The sequence below is a fragment of the Melospiza melodia genome, chromosome 9, assembly GCF_035770615.1.
Source record: "Melospiza melodia melodia isolate bMelMel2 chromosome 9, bMelMel2.pri, whole genome shotgun sequence".
Lineage (NCBI taxonomy): Eukaryota > Metazoa > Chordata > Aves > Passeriformes > Passerellidae > Melospiza > Melospiza melodia.
The window spans coordinates 3,075,472-3,094,186 of record NC_086202.1 but is presented as its reverse complement, the minus strand read 5'-3'; the positions used below and the strand labels follow the sequence as shown (position 1 = coordinate 3,094,186).

General features: G+C 41.1%; 2 protein-coding genes across 3 annotated transcripts; one reads left to right on the top strand and one right to left on the bottom strand.

Annotated features, from left to right (window-relative positions):
- Positions 1–269: 269 nt before the first annotated feature.
- Positions 270–9,888, bottom strand: UROS (uroporphyrinogen III synthase). Of its 2 annotated transcripts, XM_063163013.1 has the most exons (10): positions 9,658–9,888; positions 8,269–8,358; positions 7,449–7,532; positions 7,014–7,110; positions 5,746–5,820; positions 5,143–5,217; positions 2,609–2,692; positions 2,235–2,320; positions 1,608–1,706; positions 270–1,008 (listed from the first exon to the last, which is right to left on the bottom strand). In XM_063163013.1, exons 2-10 carry the CDS (start codon positions 8,329–8,331, stop codon positions 868–870), a joined length of 804 nt encoding a protein of 267 aa, XP_063019083.1. In that variant the 5' UTR covers positions 8,332–8,358; positions 9,658–9,888; the 3' UTR covers positions 270–867. The 2 variants fall into 2 exon arrangements, with proteins under 2 accessions (XP_063019083.1, XP_063019084.1); XM_063163014.1 differs by lacking the exon at positions 5,746–5,820.
- A 56-nt stretch (positions 9,889–9,944) lies between these two features.
- BCCIP (BRCA2 and CDKN1A interacting protein) lies at positions 9,945–18,561 on the top strand. The gene is made up of 7 exons (XM_063163009.1): positions 9,945–10,208; positions 12,120–12,194; positions 12,687–12,767; positions 13,484–13,576; positions 14,607–14,794; positions 15,943–16,120; positions 18,196–18,561. Exons 1-7 carry the CDS (start codon positions 10,071–10,073, stop codon positions 18,364–18,366), a joined length of 924 nt encoding a protein of 307 aa, XP_063019079.1. The 5' UTR covers positions 9,945–10,070; the 3' UTR covers positions 18,367–18,561.
- Positions 18,562–18,715: the final 154 nt, after the last annotated feature.

Below are 18,715 nucleotides of genomic sequence, written 5' to 3'. Positions count from 1 at the left end.
TGGATGGAAATTCAGGACCCATCCTCAGACTTGACCTGAAGTGTGCAGCAAACGAGGCTTTCTCTGTTATTGCAGGAACCTCAGCACTGTGCTAACAGCACAAATGACTTTCAGGAGGATTATAAATGAATATATTATGATTCAAATCTCCTGTGAAGCCCTTGGCATTAGCTGGAGGGAGCGTTAGTGCTAAATAGGATTATTTTTCCCCTTCCAGAGATAAACAATTAAAGCATAAACCACATCCGGAACAGACAACTCTAACACCATTATTAACTCTGATAAGCCAGTTTATTTCCCTGTTAATAAATCCTTCATTACAGGAACAGAAACCAAAAGCTAATTTTGAACACCCTGGTTGGGTAACAAGGGGCAACAGCTGACCTGAACTGACAGCAGCAACTTCACAGCAAGAATTCTCCTGTTCCACAAAGAATCTCCAATTCACATTTTTATACAAATAGTTGAAAACAAGTAGAACAACAAGCAAACAAGTTTACAAAAGAAAATACTTCATTGGAATAGGGGGGTTTTTCCTACAAAAGATGTGCAAGTAAAACTGATCATACAGAGAAATCCAACCTGAGCTGTGTGCTGGGGGATACCTGAGGTGAGGTCTGGGGCTGATTGCAGTTTCTCAGTATTCACAGCTGCTTTTCAAGGATAAAATATTCACAGTGCACACAGGAGGAAAGGGAAGAGCTGGATGCTTTAAGGATGATGGACAGATCCCAGATTTCTTAAGATACTTCAGTGTAACCTTCTCACAGCCATCCCTGACCAGGACAGTGCTTCATAATCCCAACACCCACGGGTCTGCAGGTTGGAAAAGCCCTCCTGGAGTGCCCTGCTGGGCAGGCTGGGCTGTCAGAGGCAGCAGTTGTGGGGCTGCAGGGCTGTGTGCACGGCAGCAGCCAGGTCCTGGGCCGTGGGGCTCCCTGCGGTGCAGCTCACGGCGATGCCAGCGTCTCGCAGCGCCTTCGCCGTGCTGGGGCCGATGGCAGCAAACTGCAGGGACAGCACTGCACTGTCAGGGCTCAGCTCTGCAGCCCAGCATGGGGATTGGCAGCATTAACAGGCACCCAGCAATGGAGCTGCTCAGCAGTGACTCGGGGACATGAGTATTTATCTCAACATTACAAACGCTGAAAGCTCCGAGCCCCACAGAACAGGGCGAAGTGAGAGGAATTTTAATCAGCTGCAGCCTGGTGCAAGCAACAACTCCTCACACCATGGCATCACTCAAGGAAAATGAAGTCTATCCCAATGGAGATGGGGAAATTGGTTGGGGAGAACAATTTTGTTTTTAAAATCCACCCAAGGCCAGCTTGGATGGGGCTGGAGCAACCTGGTGCAGTGGAAGGTGTCCCTGCCCATGGCAATGGGGTGCAACAAGATGGGTTTTAAAGTCCCTTCCAACCCAACCCTTTCTGGAATTCTATAAATCTATATAATATCATTTGTATTTGTTATAAACTGGGGTTTTCTTCAGAGGAATAAACACAAACCAAAGATAAGGTTTGCAGTGGTTGAAACAGCCTTTGTATCTCATTTGCCCACCCCAAATTTACTGCCTCTCATATTCCACCATTTGTAAGAGAAGATACCTTGACTTGGTTGATCAAATCCCCTGAAAGCTTCTGGATGTGCTGGAGGCAGAATGTGACACCAGAGGGGCTGAAGAACACGATGCTGGCAGGGATCCCCTGGGTGAAAGAAGCAGAGGTTGGCACAGCTCACTCCAGCAGTGCCTTGGCACATGGGCACAGCACACAGGGAATGGCTTTAGCCCAGAGGGCAGGGGTGGATGGGATTTTGGGAATTAGGAATTGTGCCCAGAGCAGCTGTGGCTGCCCCTGGATCCCTGGCAGTGCCCAAGGCCAGGTTGGACATTTGGGTTTGGAGCAGCCTGGGACAGTGGGAGGTGTCCCTGCCATGGCAAGGGTGACACTGGATGAGCTTTAAGTTCCCTTCCCACCCAAACCATTCCATGATTCTGCAATTCTATGATGGAGGCTCCTAACATGAAAAACCAGAAAGCCAATACTGAAAAATGAAAAGCAATGATTATTGTTACACAAACTATGTAGGGCAGATTACTCCTGGATTCTGATTTGTGATTCACAGCAAAGATGCCCAGTGATATTTCAGTTACACTACTTTGAAAACAGGAATATTCTGGGAGGCATTGCCACCTCCCTCAGAAAATCCCAAAGCACCTCAGTGTCCAGTACCTGCTGGGAGAAGTAACTGCTCAAAGATTCCTGCAGATCAGGGTGCTGGGCTGTTTGATAAACTGTGAGGCTTTCCAGGGCTATGCCTGCAATCAGGACATTAATTCATTCATTAATTTCTATTATTTCAGTTCAGCACTCACAACATCCTAACTGCACTGAAGTGTAACTATTTTAGCTAAAAAGACACATGAAAGTTCTGTGGAGGATTTGCAGGTCCCTGAGCTGTGGGCAGCCAGCCAAGCTCCCGGTGTTTACTCCTGTCCTCTCCTCAGCAAGTTCCACTTTTACTTCTTCCAATTTGGTTCACAAGCTTTAGATACAACTTTTCTCATCACTGACTAATTAAAATGGGTCTCCAGGGGAAGTTCAACCTTTTTCTCTAAGCACTGTAGGAAGTACTTCTCTTTTCAGGGCTCCACAAGGAAACAGGAGAGCTGAGGAATTGGGTTTCTCTCCTGTAAACACACAAACAAGAACTTTAATTAACTCAGGCCTTTAATAAAGAGTAAATGTGATTTAATACATTTTAAAGGCATCAAATGCTGATTTATCAAATGCCTCACTACAGACACAGCTCGGAGGTAACTGAAAACATCTGCAGCCCCAATTCACAGGACAGGCTACTTAGCAGGAACATTAAAAATATTCCATAACTAGAATATGAATATTGGCTAAAAAGATAACTTTCTTTGCACAAGGGCAAGGGGAACAGAAATGCACTTTATCTCCTCCTCAGCACAACCTGCCTCAATTGGATATTTCAAATCTGTCCCACTCAATAAATGACAGAGCTCTCCACAAAAGAATACTCAGGCAGACAAAGAAAGGACAATACTGTGCTGGAAAGTTTTGGTCTATCTGCAATTCCATTTTCTTAATTCCCCAAGGAAAAAGGATTCTGGTTGCAGTGCTGGGGTGGGAGTGGATATCCTCACTTGCTTTTGTCAAATTAGGAATTTAACAGCAGACTTGCTTTGCACAGCTTTTGCCTTTTCTATAGATGAGAAACACAGAGAAAATGTCAATATTAAATTCTACACAGATTGATACAGCTTTGCATTCAGCTTTCCAAAGAAATGAAATTATTTTATGACTAATTCAGATTTGTTAATACATTTTATAGAGACAACTACTGGAGAAGAAATGTTTTTAAGTGCTGGAAGGAGATTGTTGGTTCATGCAAGCAGACATTCTTCAGGGATTAAAAGAAGGGCAGCAGGGTGAAAATCAAATGGAAAGACCCCTGTAGGAGTCAACCCAGACACACCTGAGTGTTCTGACTCCACTCTGAGGTTTCTTTAGAAACCAGATATTCTTAAATTAAAATTAAAAATTAGAGGAAGAATGAACTTGGCTCAGAATGTAAAAAAGATTTTAAAATTAGATGAAATTGGAATGTTCCAGAATCAATTCTCCTGCAAGTCATGGCAGTTATTTGAAGTGTCAGTGTGATACCTGTAAGCAAACACCAATTCTTTTGGTACAGAAAAACTCCTTGGTAGGCCTGAACCACACAACAAGGACTGGGATCTCCTGCTTCTGTAGCCAAATATTTGCCTTGAGAAGAGTAAATTCCTTCATTTCCCATTCCTTAAACTGAATTGGGTACCAAAGCACAAAAGGTGGTGACAAAAAAAATCTCATTATTTCAGCTTTTGTTTTTATTCTGGCAATAACCTCTCAAGATACAGGAAATTCAGAGCTATTCTTTTCATTTACTTCTTCATGCACAAACAGAAATTAATTTATACATAACAGGGAACATGAGATAATTTAATCTGTACTTCCAAGGTTGTTCTAAAGCTCTTGATCAGCTGAGAGCATTTAAATATGCAGAGCCCAATAAATTCTGGAGGATATTTCTATGTCTCAACAACAAACAGGCTCCAGTGACTGAAATTCACTGCTTGGGTAATTTTTTTCACCTTCCTACAACACAATAAACAGGTATTTCTCTTGTCTTTCTGCTTGAAAAAATCCCAGCAAATATTAATTCACTGCCAGAAGTAGATTTTGCAGCGCTAAGAATCAGCTGAACCCTTTCTTTGCTTTAACACATTTGCTGTTAGAAGAGAGGAGATGGGTTATTCTTCACTCACAACGTATTCGCGTTGCATTTTTAATTTTCAGAATTTATTATTTGATCTTGTGCTGCCAACTTCCATTTTTACCATTAAATATTCCCTAGAGCTGAAGTATTTTATGTGCCAGTGAATTAGAGAGCAGTGTGCCCAGCAAAACCAATCCTTTCCAGCTCCCATCCCATTTTTCTTTTCCCTGTAAATCTCTGCTACTGGGCAGGCTTTGCTCAGCAGCCTCACATCTGCACAAAAACTCTTTTTTCACTGCTCCTACTGAGCCATCCACTCAAAAAATAAACAGCTCCTAAGTCTAAAAATCTTCCTTATTGCTACTGGAAATTTTAACAACTTGGAGTAAGAACAGAAGTCAGCAAACAGACTTTTTTAAAATTCCCCAATAATCTGATAATAGGCTAAGAGTTACAGATTTAACCATAACAAAATGGTCAAACAAAACTTAAAGCATCAATTTAATTTCTTCAAAACCACTCAGTTTTGGTGCTGAGAACCAGATCCCTCTGAAACCACAGGGTAATTTTGGGGAATCAAACCAGCAATCAAATCTTCTCATTTAGCAGCAATTTCCAGTCATTACAGCTCTGATCTTCCAGTAAAAATCAACTTTTCCTGCTGGTTCATATAGTATTTATTAATTAACTAGAGGGTCTAAGATTACATGTAGATTAATATCTTGTAAATGCATTTTGAAGTATTTTTGTCTCACAGTGCACTTGATTTTGCCTCAAGGAAATTCTGAAATGATGGAAGGGACCTTAATTTACTTCGGATTACTTTAATTTAACTCCAACATTTTAATCACTTACTTGAACAAATATATTCAGCTAATTTCTCAGCATTTCCAGCCATTTCTCCTTGTGGAACAAGACCAATTTCTTCCACTAGAACCAAAAGCAGCAAAGACAAAACCATGGCAAACAATGAGAACAATTCAGATTTCCTGCAGAACCAAAAGCAGCAAAGAGAAAACCATGGCAAACAATGAGAACAATTCAGATTTCCTGCCACAGAACCCTGGGATGGAAAGGGAGGCACACAAATAATTTGTGTACAAATAAATTCTGCAAGGTTAGAATCCCTTTCATCCAATTTCAATTCCAAAAGTAATGACAAAACCACATTCAAATTAAGAACAAAGGGGGTTTTTTTCCTGTTTTGACCCAATTTTTCAAGCAGTGGCCATCAGATTACAACAGAAGGAGCAGAAATCCAGAGGCTGGATCAGATCCATGGATATCCTTGGCTGGAGCATGGATAATTCCAATGTTTACATAATTACCTCTCTTCCAAATTAACCACTTTAAAACTTAAATTTCTTTCTCAGCACCATTGAATAACAGCTCTTCCTCCAAAGATTGTACTTACAAGTCAGATTTAGCCAATTTTTCTTTTTTTAAACCCCAGCTTACCTAAAGAAGCTGTAGCTTTTCCTACCACATATGTTGGTTTGATATTCCACATTTGTTTAAGAGATTTTGACCAGGCTGAAAAACATTAAATTATACTAAATTAAATGGAATTTAAGCACATGGCAACAGAATGTGAATGATAAATGACTTTTTGGGCTTTTGTTTAATCCACAAATACAGCAAAATTATAATAATAGCTAAAATTCCACTACACATTCAGCAAATCTGGATGTACAAATCCTACAGGATCAAAAATAGATACCCCAAGTTTTTTATTGTCTTGTTTTAATCAGAGCAGCACAGGACACTGAGTTTTTTCTGGGACTACTGGGGTGAAAAAAGAAACACAAACCACAACAGTAGAAATAAAAATCAGAAGTAAAAAACTCAAGGATTTAATGCCATTGAGAGGAACCCAAATAAGAACTACAGAGTTATAAAAACTCATTTTTATTATTAAAATATTTATTTTCCAAAAGTCCTAATCAAGGTTAGGGATGGAATTTAGAGATACTTTCTGACCTAAAAATCTTAATATATTGTTCTCTACTGCTACAAATGCTACAATAGCTGAGGGTCTCAGTGCATTTACTGCTTACTCAAAGGTGTAACCTTACTCACAGGACATTGATTTGTCCACAGCCCAAAAATGGAGCAGGTAAAGTAGAAACTCCATGCCAGAATCACCCAAGATAAGAATTTGGAAGAGTTTAGAAGGATTTGGCATTTCATTGTGATGGGTATTTCTATTTAGCAGGATTCTTCCTCACTCCTCATCTCCTGCCTTGGATGCCTCAGCACTTCTTCATTTTTTAGCTAATAATGAATTCACTTGAGAAATTTCTTATCCAAGAGAGAGAGAGCTCCCTTTTTCTGCAGCATTTCATAGGAATTACACAGGCACAGAAGTGATGGCCAGTTTTTGTGAGATGATCTTCTCTTTAAGGAGGAAAGCAGTCAGCAATCAACCAGGCACTGCAGCAGAAAATATTCCTTCTGCAAGAGAGAACCAGGGCTGGCAAAGCTCTCACTAATTGCTAACTTGCACCAAAAGCTCCTTCCCTTCATTTTTCAGTGTGGAAAACACAACCCTTAAAAGCTCAGGGTAGCATAAACCCTTTATGATTCTAAAAGGATTATGAAATTCAGGTTTTTTCAAAAAAAAACATGCTCCAAATATCTACTGGTGGGTGAAATAAAATTCATTAAAATCCAAACTTTAGAAGATGCTGGGAGAAAAAGACCAAGGAATATCAATATGTACTTACCCTCTTTTTTACTTTTCTCTTTTAAACATATCTTGATGGCTTCTAATGCTCTTGGGCTGGTAAAAACCAGGCCTCCATAGCACTCTGGATGGGAAAGCTATTTAGAAACAGTAAATTTAAGAAGTAAAAAAAAAAAAATTAATTATAAATTAATTTTAAAAATCAGCTGATCAATTATTTATAACCTTGTGGCAACCAGAACAGCTTCAATAACTGCCAGAAATGCCCCAACAGTTGTGACAATTCACAATTTAAATGTGAATTCTGTTTGAACAATTTAATTCTTTAACAAGCAAGGGCAAAGGTCCTTGATGTTGTACATGAAATTTAGTGTACAACCAGAGAATTATTTGTACCACACAGAGAATGGTTAAATGGGATCTTGGCAACCAAATCCTGTTGGAGATAAAACAACTGAAAGAATTTCAAACTTACCTTCTCAAATAAGCTGTCAAGAGAGGTGAATTCAAATGACAAAGCTGGGATCAACGTTGCTTCCAAGTTGTATGATCCTAATTCCTATCAAGAAAAGGTTTGCAGCTCTTGAAATAAATTCCAAACAGCATTTTTGCTTTTTCAAAGAGCTGACTAAGTCAGCACAAGCATTTCTCTTTGTTAAAGCAAAATAAAAAGGCATTTTATTTCCTTTCCCTGGTAAATCTAGTTTGAATTTGTTAGTTATTTATTATTACAAGATTTAATTAAACAATCAGCTGTGGGACCTTCTGAGGTACAGGAGACACCAGCACAAAACTCTGAAGCCCCCAAGTGCCCACCCAGTCCTGTGAACATCCCTGTGCATGTCTGTAATTCTGTCAGTAGGTTTCTTCTGAAGAAATAATCCTCCTTTATCAGGAATTCTTCCTCTTATCAGTGAGATTTACTCACAGGACCAAGGGCAGGAGCAGAAGGGACCCCAGCAACAGGTAAGCTCTATTTCACATCACATTCCCATAAAAACACAAAGAATTTCTGTTATCCTTATTCTGTCCAAATAAACATAATCAATACTAATTAATTCAAATGAGGCTGGTTCAATATCAGTACTTTGCTGAGAGCTTCACAATGAATTCAGTACAAATGTCCCATAATTAATACAATTTTTGGCAGGAAGGGCTATTTTCCAAGATACTTTTTCTCTCAGCATAATTTCAGAAAGACACTCCTAATTTTTATTGTTTGACTTGAAACAATTGCATTCACATTTAATAAAGAAGTGACACTTTTTTTTTTAGTTTTCTCAACGTTTACTCACTTCAATATAAGGATCTGGTCCTGAATCTTTGTCTTTGGGATCCTTCAGCAGCAGAACCTTCATTGTTCACCAAGGAGGCACAGGAGAACCCTGAAACACAAGAATGGAATTTATCTTAATTGTATCTAATTTTTGGAGGAGTTTTGGACTCTAACAGTGACTTTAGCAGCTCCAAGGAGTGGGTTGCTAGCAGTTGTACTGCTCTTACACAAGGAGTAAACAGCTATTTGTGCATTCTCCAGGCAGGAACACCCACCCTGATAAGGACAGAAAAGAATATGCTGCCTTTAGATAACACTGCTCAAAGGAGAGGCTCTGCTAAACTCATCAAGGGGAACACATTTGAAAGAATATTTTGTAAAAGCAGTAGCAGCTCCTACAATGCCAGCACGTTCTGCAATTGAATCAGCTCCTATCTACAAAAAGATTATTTATTCTATTAATTTCCATGCAGCCTCTGCTCAGCAAAATGAGCATGCAAAGATTGATTTAATTTAATATATGTGTCTATATGCACACATTTATACATCTATAGTAACATAGATAATTTTCATATGTCTCCTCTGATAGTCTAGGGAACAAGGCAGGACTGAAAACATCTATTCTGCCATAAAAATGGAAGATGAGGTTTCTCAGTTCCTTACAAGCTTTGTGCTAAACTCAAAGTCACAAAACATAAGCAAATACACAAATAATACAATTTTTAGAGAGAAATCCACTCTCTAAGTGCATATTTACCCCAATTACCAGTGTGGTATTTTCCTGACAGATCCCACACATAGGAAAATTCAATCTTCCTGTAAATTCTTTCCCTGGATATCAGTATTAGAATTTTGGCAAGGAGCTAATTGCTCCCAGAGCAAACACAGCCTTAAAAAAACAAAACAAAATAACAAAACCAGAAAAACAAACAAACAAAACCCCCAAACCAAAACAAAATAAAAACCCCCACAGATGCGTTTGAGGCTTTAAAGGGAAGATGAAAATTTGAGCCTACTTGAAGCACGTTTATAAAGCTGGAGTTACATCCCAGGGCTCTGTGCCTTGCATTTCCCCTGGCAGGCAACAGCGAGTGCCCAATGCTCTTCTTTCCACGGCCTCATTAACAGTTCATTTCTTCATTAATTAGACACAAAGCGTTCAACGGAACACGTTGCATGTAACTTGATCATTAATGAGCATTCCTTCAGTGTTTAGGGCATCTGAACGCGTTTTCCCGACTGGCATTTTCATAAAGCCCAGAATCACGTTGTGCTTACTGCGCTGTCCCTGTCACCGTTCTCTGTGATTTATCTGGAATTATCCAGGGACTTTGGGTCGGGGGAACCCGGGACACGATTTCTAGAGCGAGCAGCCTGATTCCTGCTTTAATTGGCAGTTTTTACTTACAGTAATTTTTGCTGCTGTTGGAGATGCTCAGACACTTTTAAAGCACAGGGTCCCTGAGGCTGAGGAAGCCGCCAAGGTCACCGAGCCCGAGCAGAGCCCGATCCCCACCGCGTCCCCAGCCCTGGAGCCACCTCCAGCCCTTCCTGCAGGGACGGGGACTCCAAACCGCCCTGGGCAGGCGGATTTACACCCTGACAGCCATTCCTGTAAGGAATTCCCTTCGCAAGGAAGTGACACCACAGCACCGAGAGGAAATCCGGGTTCACGGGGACAGAGGCCGTCCGCGCCTCCCCCTTCAGGCTCCGCGGCTGCTCCGCGCTCAGCGGGCGCTGCCTGCCGCTCTCCATCGCGACTTTCGGCGACATTCAGCGACATTCAGCGACATCCCGCGGCCACACCGCCCCTCCGTGCCCATGGCCACGCCGGCCAAGCGCCGGGCGCGGGGCCCCGCCGGGGAGCAGGGCTCCCACAGCGGCTCCGGCAGCTCCGAGGGCTCCGACAGCGGCTCCGAGAGCTCGGCGTGCTCCGACTCGGACGAGCCCATCGCTGAGGTGAGCGGGACCGGCCCCGCACGGCTCCGGTACGGGTGGGGTTGGCAGGGATGTTCGGGATTGAATTGGGAAGGGATTTTGTCAGGGGATATTCGGGAAGGGATTGGGACGGGATTGTTGTCAGGGGATATTCGGGAAGGGCTTGCTGTCAGGGGATATTCGGGACTGTCGGGGGATGCTCAGGAAGGGCTTGGGAAGGGTGTCAGGGGGTGTTCGGGTGTCGCCACATTTCTCTTCACAGAGAAAAGCAAGGCACAATTCTTCCCAAGAATATTTCTGGGTTTCACATTCTCTGAACCTCAGAGAAAGGAAAAACAATTCTTATCATTTGCAGTGCCTGTGTTTGTGCAAAAGTAGAATGCAATATGGAGATTGTTTACCCAAAGTGATGGTGTTTTGTTTCCTTGGCCTGTCAGGGCCAGGTGTGTGTGTGTGTGTCGGGACTGAGGGCGACAGTCACGAGTTCTGTGCAGTGTGTGCAGAGTTGAGTGCTTGGCAAATTCAGTTTAGAGGTAATGTAATATAGTATAGAATAATGTAGTATGATAAAATAATTAATTAGCTTTCTGATAGCATGGAATCAGATGCCTCATTTTTCTCCCCTCATCGGGGGTTCCCTGAAAACACTATATTGGGGAAGGGCCCCGCCAGGCCCAGCGGGTGCTGGGTGCGTGTCCTGTGGCAGCGCAGGGAGCACGTGCCTGTGGGCCGGAGATCCAAAGTGTGTTCACTGTGTTGTTGTTGAAAGTTTTTGACTTTTTTAGCTGTTTTCCAAGTGTTGGGGCCCAGAGGTCTCAGCTGTACAGCCCGCAGCCCTTGGTGTGCCCACTCAGGTGTGGGGATGGAGGTGGCTGCTTGGAAATGGTGCTGTCAGCACAGGGCTTTGACTCTTTTATTATTTTCTGCTATGGTTTATTATTGTAAAAATAAATTTGCTTCCTTTTATTGTAGAATCCCAGAATAGTTTGGTTTGGAAAGGACATTAAAGCCCATCCAGTTTCACCTGCTGCCAAGGCAGGGACACCTTGCACTATCGCAGGGTTTTCCAAGCCATGTCCAGCCTGGCCTTGGACACTTGCAGGGATCCAGGGGCAGCCTGTGCCACTGTCTTCTGAATTTTATTGGCTTCCAAGGCTTCCAACTGTTTTCTACATTGCGAACAAGACTTTAACACAGTTCTTCCAGTGGACAGCAAAAGCCATGACCTCAGAGTGAGATTGGAGAGAGTTCTGGGGCTGAACGGTGGCAAAAGTGAGGCTGAGTTGTTGAGGTTACTCAGGAGGTGTAATTGAAACTGGCAATTAAAAGTTGAGTAATCTTGAAGTAGATTAACCTTGGCAGGTGTGATTTTTAATTTTGAATACCAATAAGAATGTTGGTAGACACACAGCATTTGTTCTGGAAGGAGAAGCAGCAGTTCCCACTGTGGCTGCTGCAGTGCTTGGGTCTCATCATTTGCAGAGTTCCACAGTGGGGTTAATGATGCCAGGAGGATTTGGGGAAATAGCAGAAGTGTGGGTTTGGGTGTAATTATTTAAATGTCTGCAGCAATCTGCAGGTAAGGTGTTAGACCCCAGTGCTGAAGTTGCCAGGGTTTAACTGCCTGGGTCAGCCTCTCTCCAGGAAGGCTCTGTGGCTACAACAGCTGTAATTGTGTGAACCAGATGGCAGGAGCAAAGCATTAAAGGTTTGTTCATGACACCATTGGTGGGTCAGTTTTAAAAAGTTACTTTCAGAAATGTTCTCTAAAGCTCACAGGAGAAATGATAACAACTGCTGAGATTACTGCAAGGTGGAAATAAGTTCTGTTTCTGCTCTTTGCCATTATTGCCTTCAAGTTTCTTACAGTTTAGCTTTGTTCTGATATGACCTCTGCCAAGTGTGTGTGATATTCTCTGTTTTGCTCCACAGGAAGTGAATGTTGAATTTGAAGCACATTCCATATCAGACAATGACTATAATGGGATAAAGAAGTTACTACAGCAGGTACTGTGGCTACTTGTCAGCTTGGTTCATATGTCCATTGATAAATAATATCTAAGGAGTTGTGCAAAGGCATCACTTCACATTCTCTGTATTGATTTATAGCTTTTATATATTACTTTCTTTCCTTTATTAGATAATCCCAGAGCAGTTTGGGTCTGAAGGGACTTTAAAAGCCCATCCAGTGCCACCCCTGCCATGGCCAGGGACACCTTCCACTGTCCCAGATTGCTCCAAGCTCCCTCCAGCCTGCCCTTGGGCACTTCCAGGGATGGAATAGCCACAGCTTTCAGATCATACCAAACTCCAGAGGGTACCAGTGTGAAAATACCAGCATGTGCAAGGTGCAGGAGCAAGCACCTCCAGCAGCTGATTGCTAGTTTTTGCAGTATTATAATGAAGGAAGATAAATAAAAATCTCACTTTATTTTCTATTAAGTGGTCCAGGATTTACCCTCAGTGCCTGAAATTTAATACTTGCTTCCTGTCTTCCAGTTGTTTCTAAAAGCTCCTGTTAACACTGCTGAATTAACTGATATATTAATACAACAGAACCATATTGGGAGTATTATCAAGGTAAGACAGATATGATATTAGTAATTGAAGTACAATGCTTTTTTTTTTGTTAAAATGACATTATTTCTGTATTTCAGAAGGGGATTCTGTCTGTTATTGTGTGCTTTCTTGCTCTTTCTGCTTTAAGAATAATTTTTCTATGGGAACTGAAATTTTCCATGCCTACTTTCAAGCAAAGAATGAATTTGCTGTGTTGTTATTGCTGGTTTCTTTTTACACATGGAAAGCTTTTCCCTCCCTGAATTTCAGTGTGGTAATGCTGAAAATGCAATGGAGAGGTTTGTCACCATCTCCATAGGAAACAGGAGTTTGTGACTTTCCTACAAAGACACAGCTCCTTGTCCCACTCCCTATCAAAGCTTTATTGCTCTGTGCTTGTCAAGACACTCCAGGTTTACTGCATCAGAAACTGAAGGAAATTGGTTTTGTTTAAGATACTGCCATTCCCTGGGCTGAGATGCTGCTTATCAAATGTGAGCTATCAACCTTCAGTGCCTTTCAGAGGACTCTGCTGTGGGAGGTGCATGGCCTGGCCCCTAAAGCTGCCTCTGAGCACACTGAGGTGTTCAGGGGTGCAGCACAATGTGCAGTGTGTGTTTGTACAGATTCCTCTGTGCTTTTCATCTGCTGACATCACCTGGAAAGAAAAACATCTTTTTCTACAGACTGGAAATAGAATGTCAGTATGAGCTGTTGCTTTTCCTTTCATCCAACAGCAAGCAGAAGTGCAGGAAGACAGTTCTGATGATGAAGAAGATGATGATGAAGTTTTTGGTTTTATAAGCTGCTTGAACTTGACAGAAAGGAAGGTTGGTATTCCTCAGTAACAGCTGCTTATAAATATTACCATCAGTAATAAATGAGACTGCATCCTGTGTAACAGGTCTGGACAGCTGGACAGGATTTGGAATTCCACTCTGGAGGACTGGGGTGATAAAACTTGAAGTGGATTAGCTTTTTGGGGTGATAAAACTTGAAGTGGCTTAGCTTTTTGGGGTGAAAAAATTTTAAGTGGCTTAGCTTTTGGGGGTTATAAAACTTGAAGTGGATTAGCTTTTTGGGGTGAAAAAATTTGAAGTGGATTAGCTTTTGGGGGTTATAAAACTTGAAGTGGATTAGCTTTTGGGGGTGATAAAACTTGAAGTGGCTTAGCTTTTGGGGGTTATAGAACTTGAAGTGGATTAGCTTTTTGGGGTGATAAAACTTGAAGTGGCTTAGCTTTTTGGGGTGAAAAAATTTGAAGTGGATTAGCTTTTGGGGGTGATAAAACTTGAAGTGGATTAGCTTTTTGGGGTGAAAAAATTTGAAGTGGATTAGCTTTTGGGGGTTATAAAACTTGAAGTGAATTAGCTTTTGGGGGTGATAAAACTTGAAGTGGATTAGCTTTTTGGGGTGATAAAACTTGAAGTGGATTAGCTTTTGGGGGTGATAAAACTTGAAGTGGATTAGCTTTTGGGGGTGATAAAACTTGAAGTGGATTAGCTTTTTGGGTCAAACGTGAAGCAGAGAATGGAACAAAGAGTTAAAACTGGGCCCAGTAATTCCAGCACAAATGAGCTGTCAGTCTCTTGTATTTCCTCCCCTTGATCTTGTGCAGTTTGGAGTTTTGCTGTGGTGCTGCAGTTCCTTGTTCCATCACTTCACAAGCTTTGTTTGCCCTCAGCTTTAGGCTGGAGAATGATTTCACAGCAATGGTGCAGTGCTTCAGGGGCTGCTGAGGGAAATTGCCACCAGGCCTGTAGGAATTTCCCTCCAAGGTGACGCTCAGGTGACACTCAAGGGTTTTTTTGTGCAAACAGCTGTTGTATCAGGTACATAAAATGCCCCCTTTGCTTGCAGGGCACCCAGTGTGCTGAGCAAATCAAGGAGCTGCTCCTGAGGCACTGTGAGCAGAGCTGTGAGCAGCAGGTGCTGGAGCAGCTCAGCAAACTCCTCAGTGACAGCACCAAGCCTGTGGGGCTCATCCTGAGTGAGAGGTTCATCAATGTCCCCCCTCAGATTGCTCTGCCCATGCACCAGCAGCTCCAGTAAGTTTGTTTATTTTTTTTCTTGCTGAATGATATTTTTCATCATATTTTTCAGAACTCTCATGTATATAGTGCTCAGACAATGATGCTATAGATATGAGTAAAGCATGAACAAAAAAAAATATTATCTCATATATGGTCTTTAGTTAATTTTAAAAATACTTTTATATCTTTATAAACCTACAAAACTTTCTCAAATTCTATAGCAAATATAATCTGAGAAAATGTGCTGTTCCATCTATCTAGAAATAGAAATAGCTCTATCTATGTTGCAGTTTATCCTTGTTTTGCAGATTATTTTCAATCTGATCTAGGAAAATTTAAAAATGAGGACTCTTTTAGCAGCTTGGGTGTTGCTGTGTTAATGTCTGGCTCAGGAATGGGAGATTTGGGCTGAGGGAAAGGATTAAAAGGTGAATTAGTTTTGACCCATGTAAATATGCAGTGTTTTGATTAGTTTCAGGGAATGAAAAAGCAGGTGAAGTGCTGCTTGATCTCTGCTAATTCATGGATTATATCAAAAGCTGGGTGAATGTAAATAAATTAATCCACTGAAACACAGCATTACATTATTCTAGTGTCACTGAGAACAGGGAACAAGGAAGTTTTGTTGGCTAAGGCACCAGTGATAGAATGGAGATCATCTTTATTTCTTCTTTCATTTTTGCCTTCTTTCCTCTCATGAGAGATGAGATTAGAAGTCAGATTGAGGTCACCCCAATTCAGCACTTGTCACAGCTCAAATTCAGATCTCAGCCTCTTTGTCTCAAGGTTTTGGAGTGACAACATGTTGAACACAAGGGTGAGCAGGAGTATGTTCTGTCCTTTCAGTTACAGTCCTCAAGGAGAGATAATGTGATGTATTTTTAAGGAGAGTTGCACTGAGAATCATTGCACAGACACTACCATGAACAGGATTCAGGGAAAAAAGGGTTATGCTGTGAGCTGTGGAAAAACATCCATGTTTTTATAGTTCAAAGTACAAATAGTGTGTTTAAGTGCAAGGAATGCATCTGCAAAATTGATTTTCTGAGGTGTCATAAGAGAATAGGCTGCAATTTGAATATCCTTTCTATGTCACTACATGACAAGGTTTGGTTGTGTGCTTGTTTAGGATTTAAGTTGTGGGAACGTTTCTTCCTCTTCAGGAAGGAGCTGACTGAGGCACAGAGGACAAACAAACCCTGTGGGAAGTGCCACTATTACCTCCTTATCAGCAAGACCTTTACAGAAGCCACAAAGAGCAATTCTAAGAGGAAAGAAGGGAAGAATCAGCCAAAGGAGGAATTAATGTTTGCAAATGCAGAGGAAGAATTCTTTCATGAGGTAACATCACTATTTAATTCAAAATGCTTCTTTTTCTTTACATACCAACAAGAGATGTTTCTCCTTAAATTCAAGGGGAACTTTTATCAAGGTGATCACAAATATTTTGAAATTAAATCAAGGATGTTTTGGAGTAGTGTTGAGAGAGAAGCAATCAAGCTCTTTGTGTGTATTGATTTATCTGTTCCCTTCTGGGTACCTGTTACTTGCAAAAAATGCTCAGAATAAAAACTTATGGAGGTCCTAAGAGATGGCTCTTGCTTCCCTTTCCTGTCTCTATTCTAGTCAGGGCAAGTACATTAATAAAAAGTGGTGAAACACTGAGATGAAAATATTACTTCCCATTTCCTAAGGCAACCTGGCCACACAATTCTGGTCCCAAGCCAGATCAGGTGAGGGCAAAATGCAGGAAATTAAATTTAGGATGTGCTTTGAAATGCAAAGAATTTTTCATGGCTTCTTTTTTTCCTCCTTTTTTTTGTTCCCAAAGCTTTAAAACCACCATTATACAATATCATTCCTTTATCAAGAGGCTGTTATTTTTCATTTCTGGCAGTGCCTGCAGGGCAAAGGACTTGCACATGCATGGGGTGGTTAATGGCAAAGGTTCCTGTGTGTAATCATTCTGACAGAGGCTCTGATAGGGCTGTAATTTTATTTTTTGAGAGTGAGAGAAATGTAAGTGGAGGAATTCACTGGTAGCTGTAGGGAATTGTGTTGTAGCAGGTTGTGGATTTTTTGTGTTCCTGCCACAGCAGCTGAAACAGCTGAAGCTGAATTCTGTGTAAAATGTTATTGAAAAGCTGCAGGGGAGAAGCCTGTGGAGCTCATGTGTCTGTCCATGGGTGTTGTGTTGTAGAAGGGCCATTTTGTATTTATTTATCTCAGCTTTGTTAATTATTAAAGGCTAATTGTGTGCTTTCATCTAAACTCCAGTAATTCCCAGCTCAAACTGAGCATGGTTTTCTTTTTAACAGTCTTTCCAGTGTTTAAAAAAAGTCATTTTAAACATTATGTAGGGTATTAAATAAAATGTCTCTCTGTACTTAATAATGTGTGTGTGTTAAATTAGTGCTGAGTGTCTGTCCTCCCTGATCACACACAATGTTAATTAGATTGCCATCAAACAGCACCTGGAGCATATCAAACTGAGAGCAGCCTTTTCCTGCTCCTGCCACTGCCCTGGCCTTCATTCTGCTCCTTACAATTATAACCAGAAGATCTGTTAGAACCAGACTTGCAATGGATTAAAGGTGCTCAAATTGTTCTTGAGCAAAGCCACTCAGTTAGTGTGCTAATTCATCCAAAATGAGATTTAAAGCCTTGGTATATTGAGTGGATCTTAATTTTCCTTCAAAGGGAAGGAATCAGGTAAGTTCTCTATTGATGGTTCAGCTCAGAGTTCTTCATCTGACTTGTGTGAGAACTTGAAACATTCATTAGGTTCTTTTTCTGATCAGGAATTTTGTCTAGGAAAGCTGATGAAAAGGGACTTTCTGTATGGGGTTTATATCCCTGAAAAGAAATGCTGTACATTCCAGACACCTGCCTGTTTGGAGAGGCATAAACAGATCTTCCAGTTGCTGCAGCCACCTGGAACCTTTCCAAGAGCTTTCTGAAATTCTCCTCAGGATTCATTTGGTGCCCATCCCCTTAATATTTGATTTATACTCATATTATTACAGATTCCTTAACTTTGAGGACTCTAGGCAGTTTCAAGAGAAGCCTCAAGTCTCTGAGGCTCTCCTGAAAGCAGGAGAGCCTCAGAACATTGATTTTTTCTTTTTTCCCCCTCCCTCCTAGGTTATTTCTCTCATCCCAAACTATAAAGGTAGCAATCATTATAGAATTTAATATGAAAGATATCAATTCTGTGAAAATATAATGCTTGTTTGAAATACTTCAAATAGTGGATGTTTTGGTTGTTCTTTTTGGTGGACAATTCAAGAGGGAAAAAAACCCTTCTTAATAAGCATGGGAATGATAGATTCATTATTTTCACTTTGTTTGGATGATGAATTACCTTCATGCTAATTAAACATTTTAATCTGAATGCTTTTGTTTCTGTTGTTCAGAAAGCCCTTCTGAAATTCAACTACTCTGTGCAAGAGGAAAGTGACACCTGTCTGGGTGGCAGATGGTCCTTTGATGATGTGCCCATGAAGCCTCTGAGGACAGTTATTGTAGTTCCAGCTGATGGAATCCCTGGAATTATGGATAAACTCAAGGATTATCTCTCCCTCTGAGCTGCCCTACAAACCCCAGGTTTTTACAGAGCAGCCATGCAGGACTGTGAGCTCAGAATATTTGCACAACTGCTGTTGGGTCAACAGTTTTGCACAACTAAAAATATCACCAAATGAATATTTTTAAATACTGGATCTTATTTTACTTTGATATCATCAAGAAGCAGTCAATAAAAACCCAGTGTCAAGAGAAAACCTGAATATCTGCTCAATGTGTTTTTAACCAAAGCTAAATCGTGTGGGTTTGTTCCAAAATAATGCATCCATCTCCTTTTATTTAGAAAAGTGCTTTTTCTTTATTTCTTCTGTTAAATGTATTTATGTCAAAAGTTTGAAATAATTACTAGGT

What these genes read in the sequence shown, in the direction of transcription:
- BCCIP (XM_063163009.1), top strand. Translation starts at nt 10,071, where the DNA reads ATGGCCACGCCGGCCAAGCGCCGGGCGCGGGGCCCCGCCGGGGAGCAG. An exon ending in ATATTGGGAGTATTATCAAG is followed by an intron (nt 12,768 to 13,483) that starts GTAAGACAGATA and finishes TTCATCCAACAG; the next exon opens with CAAGCAGAAGTGCAGGAAGA. An exon ending in TGAACTTGACAGAAAGGAAG is followed by an intron (nt 13,577 to 14,606) that starts GTTGGTATTCCT and finishes CTTTGCTTGCAG; the next exon opens with GGCACCCAGTGTGCTGAGCA.
- UROS (XM_063163013.1), bottom strand. Translation starts at nt 8,331, where the DNA reads ATGAAGGTTCTGCTGCTGAAGGATCCCAAAGACAAAGATTCAGGACCA. An exon ending in GACCAGATCCTTATATTGAA is followed by an intron (nt 7,533 to 8,268) that starts GTGAGTAAACGT and finishes TTTTCTTGATAG; the next exon opens with GAATTAGGATCATACAACTT. An exon ending in TACAGTGCTTAGAGAAAAAG is followed by an intron (nt 2,321 to 2,608) that starts GTTGAACTTCCC and finishes TCCTGATTGCAG; the next exon opens with GCATAGCCCTGGAAAGCCTC.